Here is a 15,364-nt window from a genome sequence, read left to right on the forward strand (position 1 = left end):
TTTCAAGCACTTTTTAGGATGGAATTAAAGGCATAGTCCATTCAGAGCTATCATCGATCATATTTATAATTTTTCAGTGATTGCAGGTTGGGTAAGAATGTTTTAAGCACACGACTTGTGCATTACTAGCGTTCACAGAGAAACACTCGCCTCACAGGACAACTTTTCCAGAGATGCTCACGTCTCAGGATAAATCTGACCGGTGTAGGTTGACTAAGTTTAACCAGCTTCATAGTGTAGCCCTCTGCTGTCAGCCTGGTTCAGTCCCAGCCTCTGGTGGTGATGGTCAGTGATGTTGTTTATTCTCCCGTTTGGTCCTGGTTCTCGGCCTGTTGTAGTCCTGGAGTTAGTCCTGGTTCAGTCCCAGTTCAGATGTAGACGCAGAGCCTCTGGTGGTGGTGGTGGTGGTAGTAGTGGTCAGTGGCGTTGTATTTACTCCCGTTTGGTCCTTCTCGGCCTTGTGTAGTCCTGGTTCAGTCCTGGTGTAGTCCTGGTTCAGATGTGGATGCCCAGCCTCTGGTGGTGGTGGTCGTAGTGGTCAGTGGCGTTGTATTTACCCCCGTTTGGCCCTGGTCCTCGGCCTGGTTCAGTCCCGGTTCAGATGTGGATGCCCAGCCTCTGGTGGTGGTGGTAGTAGTGGTCAGTGGCGTTGTATTTACCCCCGTTTGGCCCTGGTCCTCGGCCTGGTTCAGTCCTGGTGTAGTCCTGGTTCAGATGTGGATGCCCAGCCTCTGGTGGTGGTGGTAGTAGTGGTCAGTGGCGTTGTATTTACCCCCGTTTGGCCCTGGTCCTCGGCCTGGTTCAGTCCTGGTGTAGTCCTGGTTCAGATGTGGATGCCCAGCCTCTGGTGGTGGTGGTAGTAGTGGTCAGTGGCGTTGTATTTACCCCCGTTTGGCCCGGGTCCTCGGCCCGGTGTAGTCCTGGTTCAGATGTGGATGCCCAGCCTCTGGTGGTGGTGGTGGTGATGGTGGTGGTAGTGGTCAGTGGCGTTGGTCCTCGGCCTGGTTCAGTCCCGGTTCAGATGTGGATGCCCAGCCTCTGGTGGTGGTGGTGGTGATGGTGGTGGTAGTGGTCAGTGGCGGTCGTAGGCAGTGGCAGCAGCGGCAGGGCCCGAGCCTCTCGACGCGGCACTATAATAATAAGGGGAACCTGAAAGTTAACAGAAGAACGCAGCATTTGAAACCACAGAGACCCAGCGGCTCCACTGATGTTTTCAACAGCGTCACATGAAAATCAAGCGAGACTCAGGCATTCAACTAGAAAAGGTCCACATTACTCAGGCTGAGAACCGTTAAACAATACCAGTCCGGTATCCGAAGAAAAGTTTAGTTACCAACCGTATCAAAAAATTAAGTATCATTTTTTTTATCCCAATGTTTGCCCCATTTTGCCTAATTTTTTCTTATTTTTGCCCGAATTATTCATCGTTTCCCCAATTTTTCCCCCTAATTTTTATTACCAATATTTTCCCTATTTCCCCCCATTTTTTTTTCTCAATTTTTTTCAATTTTTTAAAATATTTTTTTCTTTATTTTTGCCACGATTTCTCCCACTTTTCCCCAGTTTTTCCACACATTTCTTGACATTGGAGATGAACCCTACATTGTGAATTTGCAGATCTTCCACACATTATTGTTCTGTTTTCTGGTTCTAGACGACACATATTTTAGCAAAGGTATCGTTCAGGTATCTGTATCGAAAGTCAAGTATCGTTAAAGTACTGGTATCGAGATTTTTTTTTCTTAACGGTGCCCAGCCCGACTCTTGACCATGATAATATATCAAAAATGGAGAGAGTGAAATATGCAAGACGGCCAATAAAATCCATAAAACAAAAAAATCCATGGACACAGCACTTACCAAATTAGAGGGATATTTCAGGATTTTTGACATAGGGCCTCATTTCCTAGTTATCCAGAGTGTTGCTGATTTCATTCTGGAGATATTTTTTTGGCAATTCATGCAGTTCAGTAGACATTTATATGGTTAGTCTGGTGTTATAAGTGATTTGCCTCAGGTGCTCTGTGGAGCGGGTCAGACTGTTTTTAATGCAGGCTAGCTGATACCATAGAAAAGCGCTAGCCTTGCATTAGCCTAGCGCCACGTAACTCTTCAAATATAAGAACTGCATGAATTTAAGAAAAAACACGTCTCCAGAAATCAGCAACACTCTGGATAACTAGGAAATGAGGCCCTATGTCAAAAATCCTGAAACATCCCTTTAACCCCATAACTCCCACCTGAACCGAGCACCTTTTCTCCAGTTTGGCTTTACCCCAATCCTAAAGCTTACGGAAAAAAGGTGTGAAAATAGCGACAGAACTGAGATGAAAACAATGATGAAAATGTGACACAAAATTGACAAAAAGTGACAAAAACAATTGACAAAAAATGACAAAAAAGTGGCAAAAATTGATGAAAAAGTGGCAAAAATGTCACAAAAAAATTGACAAAAAAATTATGAAAAATGACAAAAAATTACAAAAATGTGACGAAAAAGTGGCAAAAATGTGACAAAAATGACAAAAGAAGTGACAATTGATGAAAAAGTGGCAAAAATGTGACAAAAAGTGACACAAAAAGTGACAACAATTGACGAAAAAGTGGCAAAAATGTCACAAAAAATTGATAAAAAATGACGAAAAATGACAAAAAATTACAAAAATGTGACAAAAAGTGACAAAAATGGCAAAAAAATTACAATTTTTTTTGGAAAAAAGACAAAAAAGTTACAAAAATGAGTCGACCCCCCCAAAAAAAATGATGGAAAAAAAATCTGATGACGTGAGGAAAAAGATCCATTTACATGAGTTTGTAGATCTCAGCTTTCAAATGAAGTGTTACACTGGCCTACAGGATTTGGGTAAAGCTGACCTGGAGAAAATGCCCTCGGTTCAGGCGGGAGTTAAGAGGTTAAGGTATATGAACTTTAATGTTGTGTATTGAAACATCCAGATGTTTACTCACTTAGTAACGCCGGGTTGCTGAATCTCCACGCCTCGTTGTAGGTCGTGTACTGCGGGTGAGAGTAGGGGTTCCCCGAAAACTCGCTGCCTGCAAAACGACAACAAAAAAACCCACAAAATATGAATCACTGAGTAAACAAACGAATTAGCGACGTCAGTGTCTCGACCCATCCCACCCCCCCCCTCTCTTGAACTGACCGAGATGATGGCCGTCCCGGCGCAGCCACTCGAGCAAGTAATTTATTTCTATTTTAAGTCATGCTACGCCGAGCAGTGGAGGATGGGGCGGCGGCGGCTTTACCCCTGCCCCATTTTCGAATATTTGCAGCTCGTAAATCACAAGCTGTGGCCAAATATTGTGCGAGGGCAAAGGGAAAACCCGTTTGTTTTGAAGTTTTTAAATTGGCAGTTTGTGTTTTTGAAATGTTGTTGATTTTAAGTGGACATTTCAGGCTTAAAAGTGAGGTTCTTTTGCAAAATTGACTTTTTAGAGCGTTTCACAATGTACAATGTTGTTCTCTCGTAAAAAACAGACCGGGGTTGAGTTGTATTTTGACCCACTCGCGCATCTTTGTGTTAGTTTTGAATCTTCCTCAGTGGCAATTCCAAGCACCATGGTGGAAAAATGAGAAATGACTTAAGATTTCTTGAATTAAGGTGTTGAATTTGAGTCGGTTTGAACAAATCAAAATGCTAATGCAAAAGGAACGTGCAGAAATCCCACTTGAAATCAGACAAATTCACTTTTACTTTCGAAAAGATTTATTTTTCACTTGAAATGATGCAAAATAATCGGAATGAAGAAAGAATGTGCTTGTTCCATTGGCAAATAAGAGGTTTATCTTGTATAAAACCAAACCAAATCTACTCAAACTTTCGATTTAACCTTAATTCAAGTAAATGTATGTCCTTTCTTCCTTAAAGAGACTAGATGCAAGTTGATCATTTTACACTCACTACTGCCACCTCAGGTCATACACGTAACTGCAGCTTCTATATTAAGCTCATGCATGACGGCACTTCAGACCGAGTTAACAACTTTCTGAGTGACAGTGCAGGATTTTAGAGGCAGTTGTGGTGAGGAGGTCTGAGCTCATTCTACACATTAGGACATGGCTGGAACATGTCGGGCAGGGGTGTCCAAAGTGCGGCCCGGAGGCCAAATGCGGCCCTCAGACCAATGTTACAGGTAATGTATTGTTGGTAATTGTTTGTAATGATAAAAATGCTGTCATTGCTGTTTAAGGTCGACCCTACATATCTACTGACAGTTCTTTTAGGTTTTATGTGACATGTTTTTACTTGGTTCCACATTGAGCTCCCACGGTTTGCTTTGTGAGTGTGTGGTGTTGTTTTGTTTGTTTGTTTGTTTTCTGTTATGTAATATTGTAAACATTTGTAATGAAAATGAAGGACCCCAGGTAGAATAGCTCCTGCAATGAGTTCTAATGGGGCTCTCAATAAAATGAAATGTAATGAAATCAGAGATGGTCCTTTTTATTTGAAATGTAATAATTCTAACCCTAACCCCTCCTGGAACCGCCACCATAACTTGGTGGAGGGGTTTGAGCACCCAAATGATCCTGGAGCGCTGTTTTTCGGGGCTTTGTGCCCCTGGGTCTCCTATAGCAAACAGGTCCTATAGGTGACGGGTCAGGCAAAGAGCGGTTCAGAAGCTCCTTATGAGAGACCAACAGGCCCGGTTTGAGGTCGTCTGTCTGTGGACCCACCACCTGCAGGAGGAGCCATAAGGGGCGGGTGCAAGGTGATTTGGGCAGCTCCAAAGGCTGCCCCCACGACCCGGCAACGGACAAGTGGAAGAAAAAGAATGGATGGATGGTAATAATTCTACACAATAACCTAACAAGTAACATTGTATTGTGGGATAGATCTGTCAGGAAGGTTCTAAGCCTAAATAAAGGTATGGGGCACAGTTTACACCTCTGCTAGTCAAAGGTTTCGTGGCACTGACCACCGATCTATATGTGGCCCCCCATGAAAACAGTTTGGACATCCCTGATGCAGGGGGATGAAAATTCTTCATTTTAACATGTTTAAACTCCGTATAGTCCCTTTAATGCCCTGTGGAACCCCTGCATACATACAAAGTGTGATCAGAACATGGTTATTTCCTTTCTTGGCCGTCTCCCAGAACGGAAATGACCATATTTGGAATACAGTGCCATCTCGGTCGCATTTCTTGCTACACATGCATACGAAACATGTCAGTATTCATGATAAAACGGCATAAAATAAGCACCGTAAAGGGTGAGTTTGGTCTGTTCTTTACTCTCACATTAAAACTGAGACGTAAAAGGGAGAAAACTAGCGAAACATCTCGACTAAGAAGCGTAAACCGCCGGAACGTGCTTGCTTTTAAAAGACACCGGGACACTAAACAACCCACAGAGGGCATTACATCACCTAAATAATTGCAGCGTTTGCTATTTTTCTCCGCTCAAATTGCCGTTGTCGGTTCATTTGCGCTTAATCTTCCACCCCATATCCTCCGGCGCGCGCATTCTGATACACAGCCGTAAATTTGCAAAACAGGAATATCCCCGTCTGAGCTTCTGGGACCAGAGGTAACCAGCCAAACCGCTCGACACATTTCCAGCCCCCCTTTTTTTTTTTTTTTTACGAGACCCATAAAGCGCGGCGTCTTATACGTATAGCGGCGTTGGTTTTAGCGCCGTTCGGCCGCTGTCACTAAATCTTAGGGCTTGTGCACCGCGCTGCCGGGATTAGGGCGCCGTTATCTGGGTGCCACGCCAGGACGGATGGAGAGGGAAAGTGTGTTTGACTCGACCGACGTGATTTAACGGCTGAATTACAGCGGGGGGGTGCGGACGGAGGGAGGGGGCGAGGGCCATTTTTGTTTACCGAGATTCCGGACTCGTTTATACAGAAAGGAGGAAAAGTGCGCAGTAATTATGTGGAGGGATTATTTAAGATGTGATGTTGTGGTTATTCCAACTAACAAACTCCAGCTCCCGGGTTTATACAAGCAGGAGCTCGTCATATAAAGTCATATATTTCTGCCATTTTATGTTTTCATATAAAAGACACTTTATAGGAAAATTGTCTTACTTTAACTCAGGAATATTACTTTAACCTCTGACCCCCCGCCTTAAAGGAACAGGCCACCATTTTTACAAACTGCACAAAGACCAGACAGGAAGACTCATCTAAGCTCAGGTAAGAACATGTCTCAGTATGGAAAAACGGTGGCCTGTTAACTAATTAATTGTTATATATTTTGTATGGAATTCAAAATAAAGGCTCAGACCTGGAAAATAAAGGTTTTAGTGAGTTGCTAGTACAATCATTGGTAAAATTTAGTGTCACTACTACTAAAATAATAATAGTAATATCCATAAATTGACATATTTTGACATCATTTTCTAAATAAATGTCCAGATCCGAAAAATAAAGTTGTAGTAAGTTGCTAATCTAATAATTGGTAACTGGTGTAAATTTGGTGCCAATACTGTAAAAAATTTAGAAGGTATTGAATTATATTATCCATTCATTCTCAATGGTAAATATGGATGCAGTACACTTTTTGACCACCAGCGTCAAATTGGGGGTGCTGTTTCTCTCCTTTTGGAAACCCCTGTTGTGGTGTCTTGGTATTTATTAATCACAGTGTTGTAGCGTCAACTTTCAGTTTTCCAACTTTTATTGCAAAGGTTGTTAACATCGACATAACATAAAAATGCAAGACCAGGTGGTTGGTTTTGCACATCTTTTAACATTTGTAAAACATTAGGACTTCCAAACTATCACTTTAAAACAAAGATGAGGAGGAATCACTGCCTGACCCCAAAAATAATATACACTGGGATCGGCTACAAGAGGTTTTATCTGATTTTATCTGAAGACCAAACCTACTCAAACTTATTCCAAGTAGAGTTATGTAATTTCTACCTCAAAATGATGATTATTTTTCCAGCGCAGATGAGAACAGTTAAATCCAGGAGGAAACTTTCCTTTTTGGTCAGGCGTGTATTTGTCACTCGACCCATCTCTGTCAGAACCAAAGTTAATTCTGAGGCGATGTAATGATTTCCAGTCCGAATCCCATTGACGCTGATTTTAATTTATCTGCAGTTCTGGTTGATTTCAGACAGACAGGGATCGGGAATCGCGATAGACGAGGGAGCACAGCCCCAAATATTTAAATTTCTCCGAGGAGGTGATTTTCTTGGTTTTCATTTTCACCGAAACCCCTCGCGCCGGTGACATTTTGCCCGTGATCAGACGCGTGAAAAGAGGGAGCGACGGAGTGTGGCCTTGTTTAAACCATCAGGCAAACTCACGGGCTGATGCTCCGCTCTGATCCACAAAACAAACAAGATCCAACTGGATAGAACTTTTAAAGCAGTGTTTTCTGCCAAACATCTTCCCTCGTTTCCACACAGAGGCTTTAACTTTGACATTTTCCCACTTCAGGTGTCGGTCAATGGGTCGAAGTGAACACAAATGAGTGGAGCTGGGGAAGTTTTGATGTTGGAAGAAGGAAGTTGGTTGTTTCAGCTCAAATAAATTATTTCTTTGCAAATATATCCCATTTTTTTCTTGTTTTCCCCATTTTTTCCCCCTCATTTTTTATATATATATCCCCTCATTTTTGCCAATTCCCCCCCAATATTTTCCCATTTTTTTCTGCCCCAATTTTGTTCTCGTTTTCCCCAATTTTCCGCTCATTTTTCTATAACTAATATTTTTCCGAAATCCCCTCCATTTTTGCCAATTTTTACACAATATTTTCCCATTTTCTTTGCCCTGTTTTTTTTTGTTTTCCCAAATTTGTCCTCATTGTCTATTACTAATATTTTTCCTATATCCCCTCATTTTTGCCAATTTTATCCCAAATTCTTCCCTCTATTTTCGTTTTACCCCCCCAATTTTTGCTCATTTTCCATTGCAAATATTTTTTCCTATATGCCCCCATTTTTGCCAATTTTTTTACATTGGAGATTAACCATATATTGTAAATTTGCATAATTTGTATTACTTTCACACAGTATTGTTCTGTTTTCTGGTTCTAGATGACACATATTTTAGTATAGATGTCGGAAAAAGTATCGTTGAGGTATCGGTATCGAAAACCAAGTATCATTAAAGGGACTATACGGAGTTTAAAAATGTTAAAATGAAATATCTTCCTTCCCCTACCTTCTACAGCCATGTCCTAATGTGTAGACCTTATGAGCTTAATATAGATACTGCAGTTACATGTATGACCTGAGGTGGCAGTAGTGAGTATAAAATGACCAACTTGCATCTAGTCTCTTTAAAGTGCTGGTATCGGTACCCAGCCCTACAAATGAGAAATGTAGCTCACCGGGAACCATTCCAGCGAGCGTGGAGGTGGGATAGCTGCCCTGGCCTGTGGGGGGCACATGAGGGGGGTACCCGGGGAGCGTGGTGTTGGCCATGTCCCGACCTGAGAGGGGGCACACAGAGGAAAGAACAAACAGAAGTCATTAGTGCTTGCAAACAAACGAACAACAAATGGACAAACGAGGAGGAGAGGAGCTGGGGATGGCGATCTATGAGCGTGGCCACAAACAATCGGAGGAATTTGCAAGTTCTTGAATCTTTAACGGTTCAAAGCTAAAAAAAAATCTGGCAAAAACCTTTGTAAAAACCTTCAGAACATTGTTAAGTCCATGACTGGCTGGAAAGTTAGTTACTTCCTGGATATCTAAGGGTCGCTAGCAGATAAAATAAGCAGAGAAAAGGATAAGTTGAATCTTTTTTATACAATGACATTAAAACTTAAGGGAGAAAACTAGCTAAAAATCTCAACATTAACTACTGCATGAAAAAGAATCTTGCCTTAACCTCTTAACCCCCACCTGAACCGAGCACATCTCCTCCAATTTGGCTTAATCCAAATCTAAAAGCTTCTTGAAAAAAGCGTCAAAAAAGCAACAAAAACAAATGAAAAACAAGGATGATGTATGCTTTTAGATTTGGGCAAAAATAAACTGGAGAAAATGCACTTGAGGTGAGAGGTTAAAGCAGTACTAAGTAAGTCTTGCCCCTAGAGGCCATAAGCGCCACTGCAGGTGTCGTATCATGTTGCATTTTTTTTACTCCTTAATTGTCCGTGAGAGTAAATACTACGCTGACAGAAAAGACAAAGGTAGAGAGGGATATTGTTCATCCAATTACACAATGGAAATAATTCTTTTCACTCAAACTTGGCTGTAAATACTGTTTAGATAGTGCTATCCCACAGTTAGCTTTGCCTGTTAGCCTGTTAGCTTCTTCTTCGTGATTCCATTAGTGTGTATTGGTGACTCCGACCCGGTGGTTTTCTGGCCAGAGACACCAGGGGCAGATTGAAAGACCCCCCAATCATCCCTTTAACACTTGTATTACCCATAAAGGGGCTACGGAAAGGATTTATTAAGGTAAACAAGTTACATAGTTCTGCTTTAAGACTGTTTGTAAAAGCCAATAGCGTTACTGCAATCTTTTCCCATGTATTTAAAGTGTGAAGAAGAGCTTAATTCCTCTGAACTTTATTATTTGTCGATCATTTCATCTTTTAGACCGACCCGCCTTCTTCAGACCAATCTCCCGCTAACTCCAAGTCCATCCTGATGCTAAAAATATAACTCAATAATACGGAATGAGCAGTAATAAATGAGCTCTGTTTCCGCAGCTGATCGACGGATTTGTCATTATCCAGATAAACACGATAGAGTTTTAGATTCCGGCGGATGAAACGCGGCGGCCTTTCGTCCTCACATGTGCTTCTGGTTAGCGGCTAAGTGAGCTAAGTACAGTCATTTAGCATCGTGTTGATACTATTTATGATTTTTTGCTTTCACAGGAAATTTGCGGTAATAACTGGGATGTTTATGGGAAACCTCCCAGCGCGTGGAAAATGGCATTGTTCAACAGATACGGTATTTTTGCAAAGATAGAAAGGCTTCATTGCTTGATTAGCGTCGTATTAGCGGCTCATTTCTTTCTGGTGGTTGAGCTCGGATGGAGCAAAGGATTAAAGGTCTTGGTGCGGCCTTTTTCATTTTTGTGCTGTTGCGACAAAAAAAGCACATTTATGGAGCAAATGACTTGTTATAAGAAGATATTTTAGAAAACAGTTGCTCTGTCAAATATTCACTTAAGCGACAGTGTATTTGCTGTAGAAAATAGTCACTGTTTACTTTGAGAAAGTATTCAAAGTAGAATACACTGCAAAAAGTAAATATCAAGCACTGGCTTAAATGTCTTGAATTGAGGAAATGTATCTGGTTTTGAGCGGTTTTCACTCATTTAGACTTTTCTCGCTTTAATTAATGAATTAGTTTATTTACAAAACGTGATAATTTATATCATTCAGTTTTGTTGATACTGAGGTCTGTTTTGTAAGAGGGAATCCCCAGAAGTGCAATTCTTATGGACAGGGACTCACAATTAGAATACAACATACAACTTAAGTGCAGAAACAAAAGAAAAATGCAGAATTACAAAGGAAAAAAACAGAAATTACAAAAATTCACCCACCAACAGGATCACATTGCAGAGCGAGGCATTCAGGGGCCAGACCAACATGTGACCAGTGTGAATCATCATTCATAAGAGGTTTTAAGCATAACGCATCAATACATTTTGCTTAAAAAGCTTTTAAATATGTTAAAAGAAAGTAATTTTTTTTTACAGAACTATCATTCCGGATCTCGGGGCCTCTACAGGCCTCGCTGAAACTGGTACACTATGACAATTTTTCCCTCTTAATAAAGGTTTCCTTCTCGTTTTGTGTTTATGAGAAGGAGCGCTCACTGGAATGAGTTGGCAGAGTCTAGAATTTAATGTATGTACCACATTATACATAATACAAGCATTGTGAAATCTGTTGCACTCAGTGAGCTTCAGAAACCTGAAACCATAAAAAAGAGGCTCTGAGGGAGAGTTAAAGTTTGCCCATGATATAACGCGTATAACAAAGAAATAAGTTAGTAAAATCGCCAATGAGATAAGACCAATTTTCTTACTCCACTGGCAAAGAAAATTACTTTAAATAAGGACAAAATGTATTAAAACATCTCAGTACAAGTGAAATAATCTAGGACAAATGACCTACTAATCAAAACAACTAAAATTTGGATTATTATGCTTAAATTGAGACGTTTATACTAATCTAGGTAATTACTTTGTGCAGTGTAGGACTTTGCAACTTCAAAAACTAAAGTATTGTGCCGGAATTCCCTTCTCTGTACGGGAATCTGACGGGGACAAACTTTCTTCTTTGTTGGCGGTCAAAGTCATTTGTCAGAACATCTGCACAGCACCCCCTACTGCTCTGGAGTGTGCACTACTCCGCCTTTACAATGAACAATATACAGGGAAAAACTTACTAATTACTTTAGAGCCTCTGGAATATAAAGCCTTATGTCTATCTCTCAAATGTAGTGAAGTACAAGTAGTACATACTCAAATAAAGTACATTTAGTTTCATTTTGTCAGTGAGGGAGGAATGCAAGTCCGATTGTTTATGTTTTCATTATTAGGATTAACCACCTGAATGACAGAGAATTGACATCGTTTTTTGAATTTGAGTAAATTATGCAAATCCTCACAAAGACCCGACCTAGAATGCGCGGATTTAACCACCTTCCTCACCAGTTTCTACTTTTGTGCTCTCCGTCCGAACCCGCCTCTTCATTACCGAGTTATTTCAGCGCCCTCCGTCCCTCTCCTCTCCTCTCCCCGGGCTGTAATTGGAGCTGGCGTTTGGGATTGTCCCGTCTCTGGCTCGGGCCCCGGTGACCCGCTTCAGTTCAATGCGAGGGCCCCCTTGGTTTTAATACGGGCTTTACAGTGTGAGCCTATTCTCCGTAATGAGGTCCGGACGCGCAGAAGCGTCCACAAAGCAAACAATGACGCTGACTGTTGGCTTCTGCACAGCGGACCGCGGACCGCCCTGACCCACCGCGACCCACCGCTCCCAAAGGCCAACAGTTTGTGGCGGAACTCGACTTCGGCAAACGGCTCGTACGGTCTGACTATGTGGCTTCAAAATACATCATTCCTCGGTTAAATTAATGTAATAATGCAGTGATTTAGATGTTTTTTTAACACCACACACTCCATAAGGACAGTCCCTGAGACCTGTTTCATAACAAACTATCGACCCGGGTTAAAGCTGGAAACAACCATGGTTTCGACAAAAGCGGAATATTAAACTGCTGGACTAATTTAAATTCCAACATTTAAGTACTGTTCTTAAGAGTTTGTGTTAAGAACTTTTAATTTTTACTCCATTACATTTATAAAACATCACTGAAGTTAAAATATTTTGCCTCATGATGCACACTCCAGAACAGTAGGTGGCGCCGTGCAGATGTGCTGTTAAATGACAATGAATCACGACAAGGAAGAGGGTTTGTCCCCTTTGTGCACTAACAATTATTTAAACGGATTTGTACTTTCTTTTGAAAAGTCTTTCAATAAATTATCCATCCACCATTTTCTTCCGTTTTATCCGGGGCCGGGTCACTGGATCGGGAAGTCTGGACATCTCTACTCAGACGCCGCCTGTTCTGTTCTGGAGGGACCCCGAGGTGTCCTGGGTCTTACCCAATGGGCAAGGAACATGCTTCCCTATGGGAGGGCTCATTTTAACCCTAGAACACCATTGCTGGGTGCTTTTCACCTGAGCAAGTGAATGTAAGTGATTTTCATTATGCTGAGTTTATAATGCCAGACTAATGATATAAATGTCTGTGTCGATAGAATAATTTTTGGAATATAACTGATTAGAATTTTTTCACTCAAACTTGGCTGTAAATATACTGTTTAAGTGGCGCTAGCCTGCAGTTAGCTTTGCCCGTTAGCCTGTTAGTTTCTTATTCGTGATTACATTAGTGTGTATTGGTGACACCGGTTCGTAGGCAGGAAAGTTGCATGGGTGGTTTTCTTGCCAGAGACTCCAGGGGGAGATGAAAGACCCCCGATCATCACATTAACACTTGTATTACCCCCGAAACGACTACGGAAAGGATTTGTTATGGTAAAAAAAGTTACTTAGTCCTGCTTTAAAAAACGCAGCGGACACTCCTGACTGCAGCATAAAAATAAATAATTACAAAAAACTGCAATGTGTTTTTAAAGAGGGAACCCTTTTTTTTACACAAAGGACTAGTTTCATGAGGACAATTCATTTTCTATTCTAAAGCTAAATGATTAAATGTACTGTACACGTTCTCTCTATAGGTCGCTCTAAATCTGCATTATCTTTGAACAGACCCTGCGCTCATTCCTCATGTCCGTTCGCGGCGTCCATTCTTCTTCTCGACCCTCGTCTCTTTTGTCTGAAACCATCCTTTTCGGTTAAAAACGCCACAGCTCCTCCACACCAGACTGGGCACGGAGCGGACCTTCATTTGCAAGAAGAATTAGTTATCCACAAGCCGCTGCACAGGAGTCAAAGGAGCCGGGGGAGCGCGAGCCGCAGACAGACGCCATTAATAAAAGTAAATATTCTTATCGCTGGATTAAGCTGCGCAGGAGCAGAGGTTTAGGCTTTTGGGCAAACTGTAGCAGAGGGATCTTGGGGAAAGAGAGTTTTGATCGCAGACGGAAGATAAAAGGAGGTTCTTTTTGTCTTTCGATCTTTGAATTCAATGTTTTATCTTTTAGATGCATTTTCCCCCCCAAGCAAATAAGCGATATATATATATGAAAATCAAGATTCAGGTCACAGTGCACATTTTAAAAGAAGACAGGAAGATGAACGTCTAAACTAACACAGGAATCACCTCCTGCTATTTAGGTTTATACATAACACAACCTTGTGGAGACAGTATTTTATCTGAAAAAGACATAATGAAGCCGAAATAATGGCAGCCTTTATAATTTCCCAAAACCAGCACCAATTTCACTTTTCTTTACAGTTTCCTTACAGTGGACAATACGTAGAGCTGTGCAATATGAGGCAAAATGTCAATATCCAATAACTATATTGTATATTGCAATTACAATACTTTTAAACAACAGAAGGGTCCATTAAGTTTAAAGGATATGTATTATATTATGTGTATGTGTGTGTGTAATGTACATAATGATTGAAGAATAAACTACATTGGAAAAATTAGCACCTTAAATAAATGACTTTAAATCTCTTAAATAAAAGGTTCTTTATGTTGAATTTGATCCTAGATTAGTTCAAACCGACTCAGATGCAAAATGTGGAAACCAATGGAACGATCATGAATCCCACTTGAAATCTGGTAAATTCACATTTACATCGAAATGATACAAAATAAACTGAATTAAGAACAAATGTACTTGTTTCAAAATAAAGGTTTAATCTTATCTAAGACCAGGGCTGGATACTGTGGGACCGGTACTTTAAAGCAGAACTAAGTAACTTATTTACCATAATAAATCCTTTTCTTTGTCCCTGTGGGGGTAATACAAGTGTTAAAGGGATGATTGGGGGGTCTTTCATCTCCCCCTGGTGACTCTGGCCAGAAAACCACAATTGCAACTTTCCTGCACCGGGTCAGAGCCACCAATACATACTAATGGAATCACAAAGAAGAAGCTAACAGGCTAACGGGCAAGCTAACTGTGAGCTAGTTCCACTTAAATAGTATTTACAGCCAAGTTTGAGTGAAAAAATGATCTCCATTGTGTAATTGGATGTACAATATCCCTCTCTCCCTTTGTCTTTTCTGTCAGTGTAATATTTACTCTCACGAACAATTAATGAGTAAAAAAACATGGTACGACACCTGCAGTGGCGCTCATGGGCAAGAGTCACTGAGTACTGCTTTAACAATACTTGGTTCCGATTTGAACGTTTTTCTATACCTTTACTAAAATATTTCTCGTCTAGAATCAGGAAACAGAACAATAATGTTGGTTTAGTTTAGTTTGAGCATTTTACATTCTTTTTTTCTTTCAAAATTCATAACTATACAATTGTGGATGCTCAAAATGGAGTCGGCTGAAGTCGGCATATTCAGTTCAATATACATTTACGAAACATAATGAATCATCTAGATTGGATATAAACAAGTCCTGAAACAATCAAGTGAATTCCTTCCAACAGCATCAAAACTTGGATCAATTCACTATGATATAAACATATTTCCTCTCGGGCCTAATGTAATTGTACATTATCCAAATAAATGACAAGAAACAAACCTAATATGTTTCCCACCCACACGCTGGAGTCAGCCCCGGACGGACGGAGTGGTCAATACTCGATACTAACGACCAACTCTCTCTGGACTCTCGTTCGATCTCCATTACGGCTCATTTAGGTCTAGGTTGAACTCTGCTCCGAGGCCTGAGGAGTCAATGACCTCCCACTCGCTCCCTTTCTGTGGGAACGGATTCAGAGAAATGGCACTTTGGTCGAGCCT

At 41.0% G+C, this 15,364-nt stretch overlaps 1 protein-coding gene across 4 annotated transcripts in view; it reads right to left on the bottom strand.

Annotated features, from left to right (window-relative positions):
• Window positions 1-220: 220 nt before the first annotated feature.
• LOC306978590 (paired box protein Pax-2a-like) overlaps window positions 221-15,364 on the bottom strand; it is a 97,237-nt gene continuing 82,093 nt past the window's right edge. For 2 of the 4 annotated variants that reach the window (XR_013793900.1, XR_013793901.1), the window contains exons 8-11: window positions 8,317-8,418; window positions 2,968-3,054; window positions 1,002-1,149; window positions 221-468 (exon numbers count right to left, since the gene is read on the bottom strand). Coding sequence is in view for 2 of the 4 variants with exons in the window: in XM_079577227.1 (XP_079433353.1) it covers window positions 1,018-1,130; window positions 2,968-3,054; window positions 8,317-8,418 (302 nt within the window). In the remaining 2 variants the exon portion in view is untranslated. The remainder of the gene's footprint in view (window positions 469-1,001; window positions 1,150-2,967; window positions 3,055-8,316; window positions 8,419-15,364) is intronic. The other 2 variants (XM_079577227.1, XM_079577228.1) reach the window with 1 other exon arrangement.

The sequence above is a fragment of the Gobius niger genome (assembly GCF_951799975.1).
Source record: "Gobius niger genome assembly, chromosome: 19".
NCBI classification, from domain to species: Eukaryota; Metazoa; Chordata; class Actinopteri; order Gobiiformes; family Gobiidae; genus Gobius; species Gobius niger.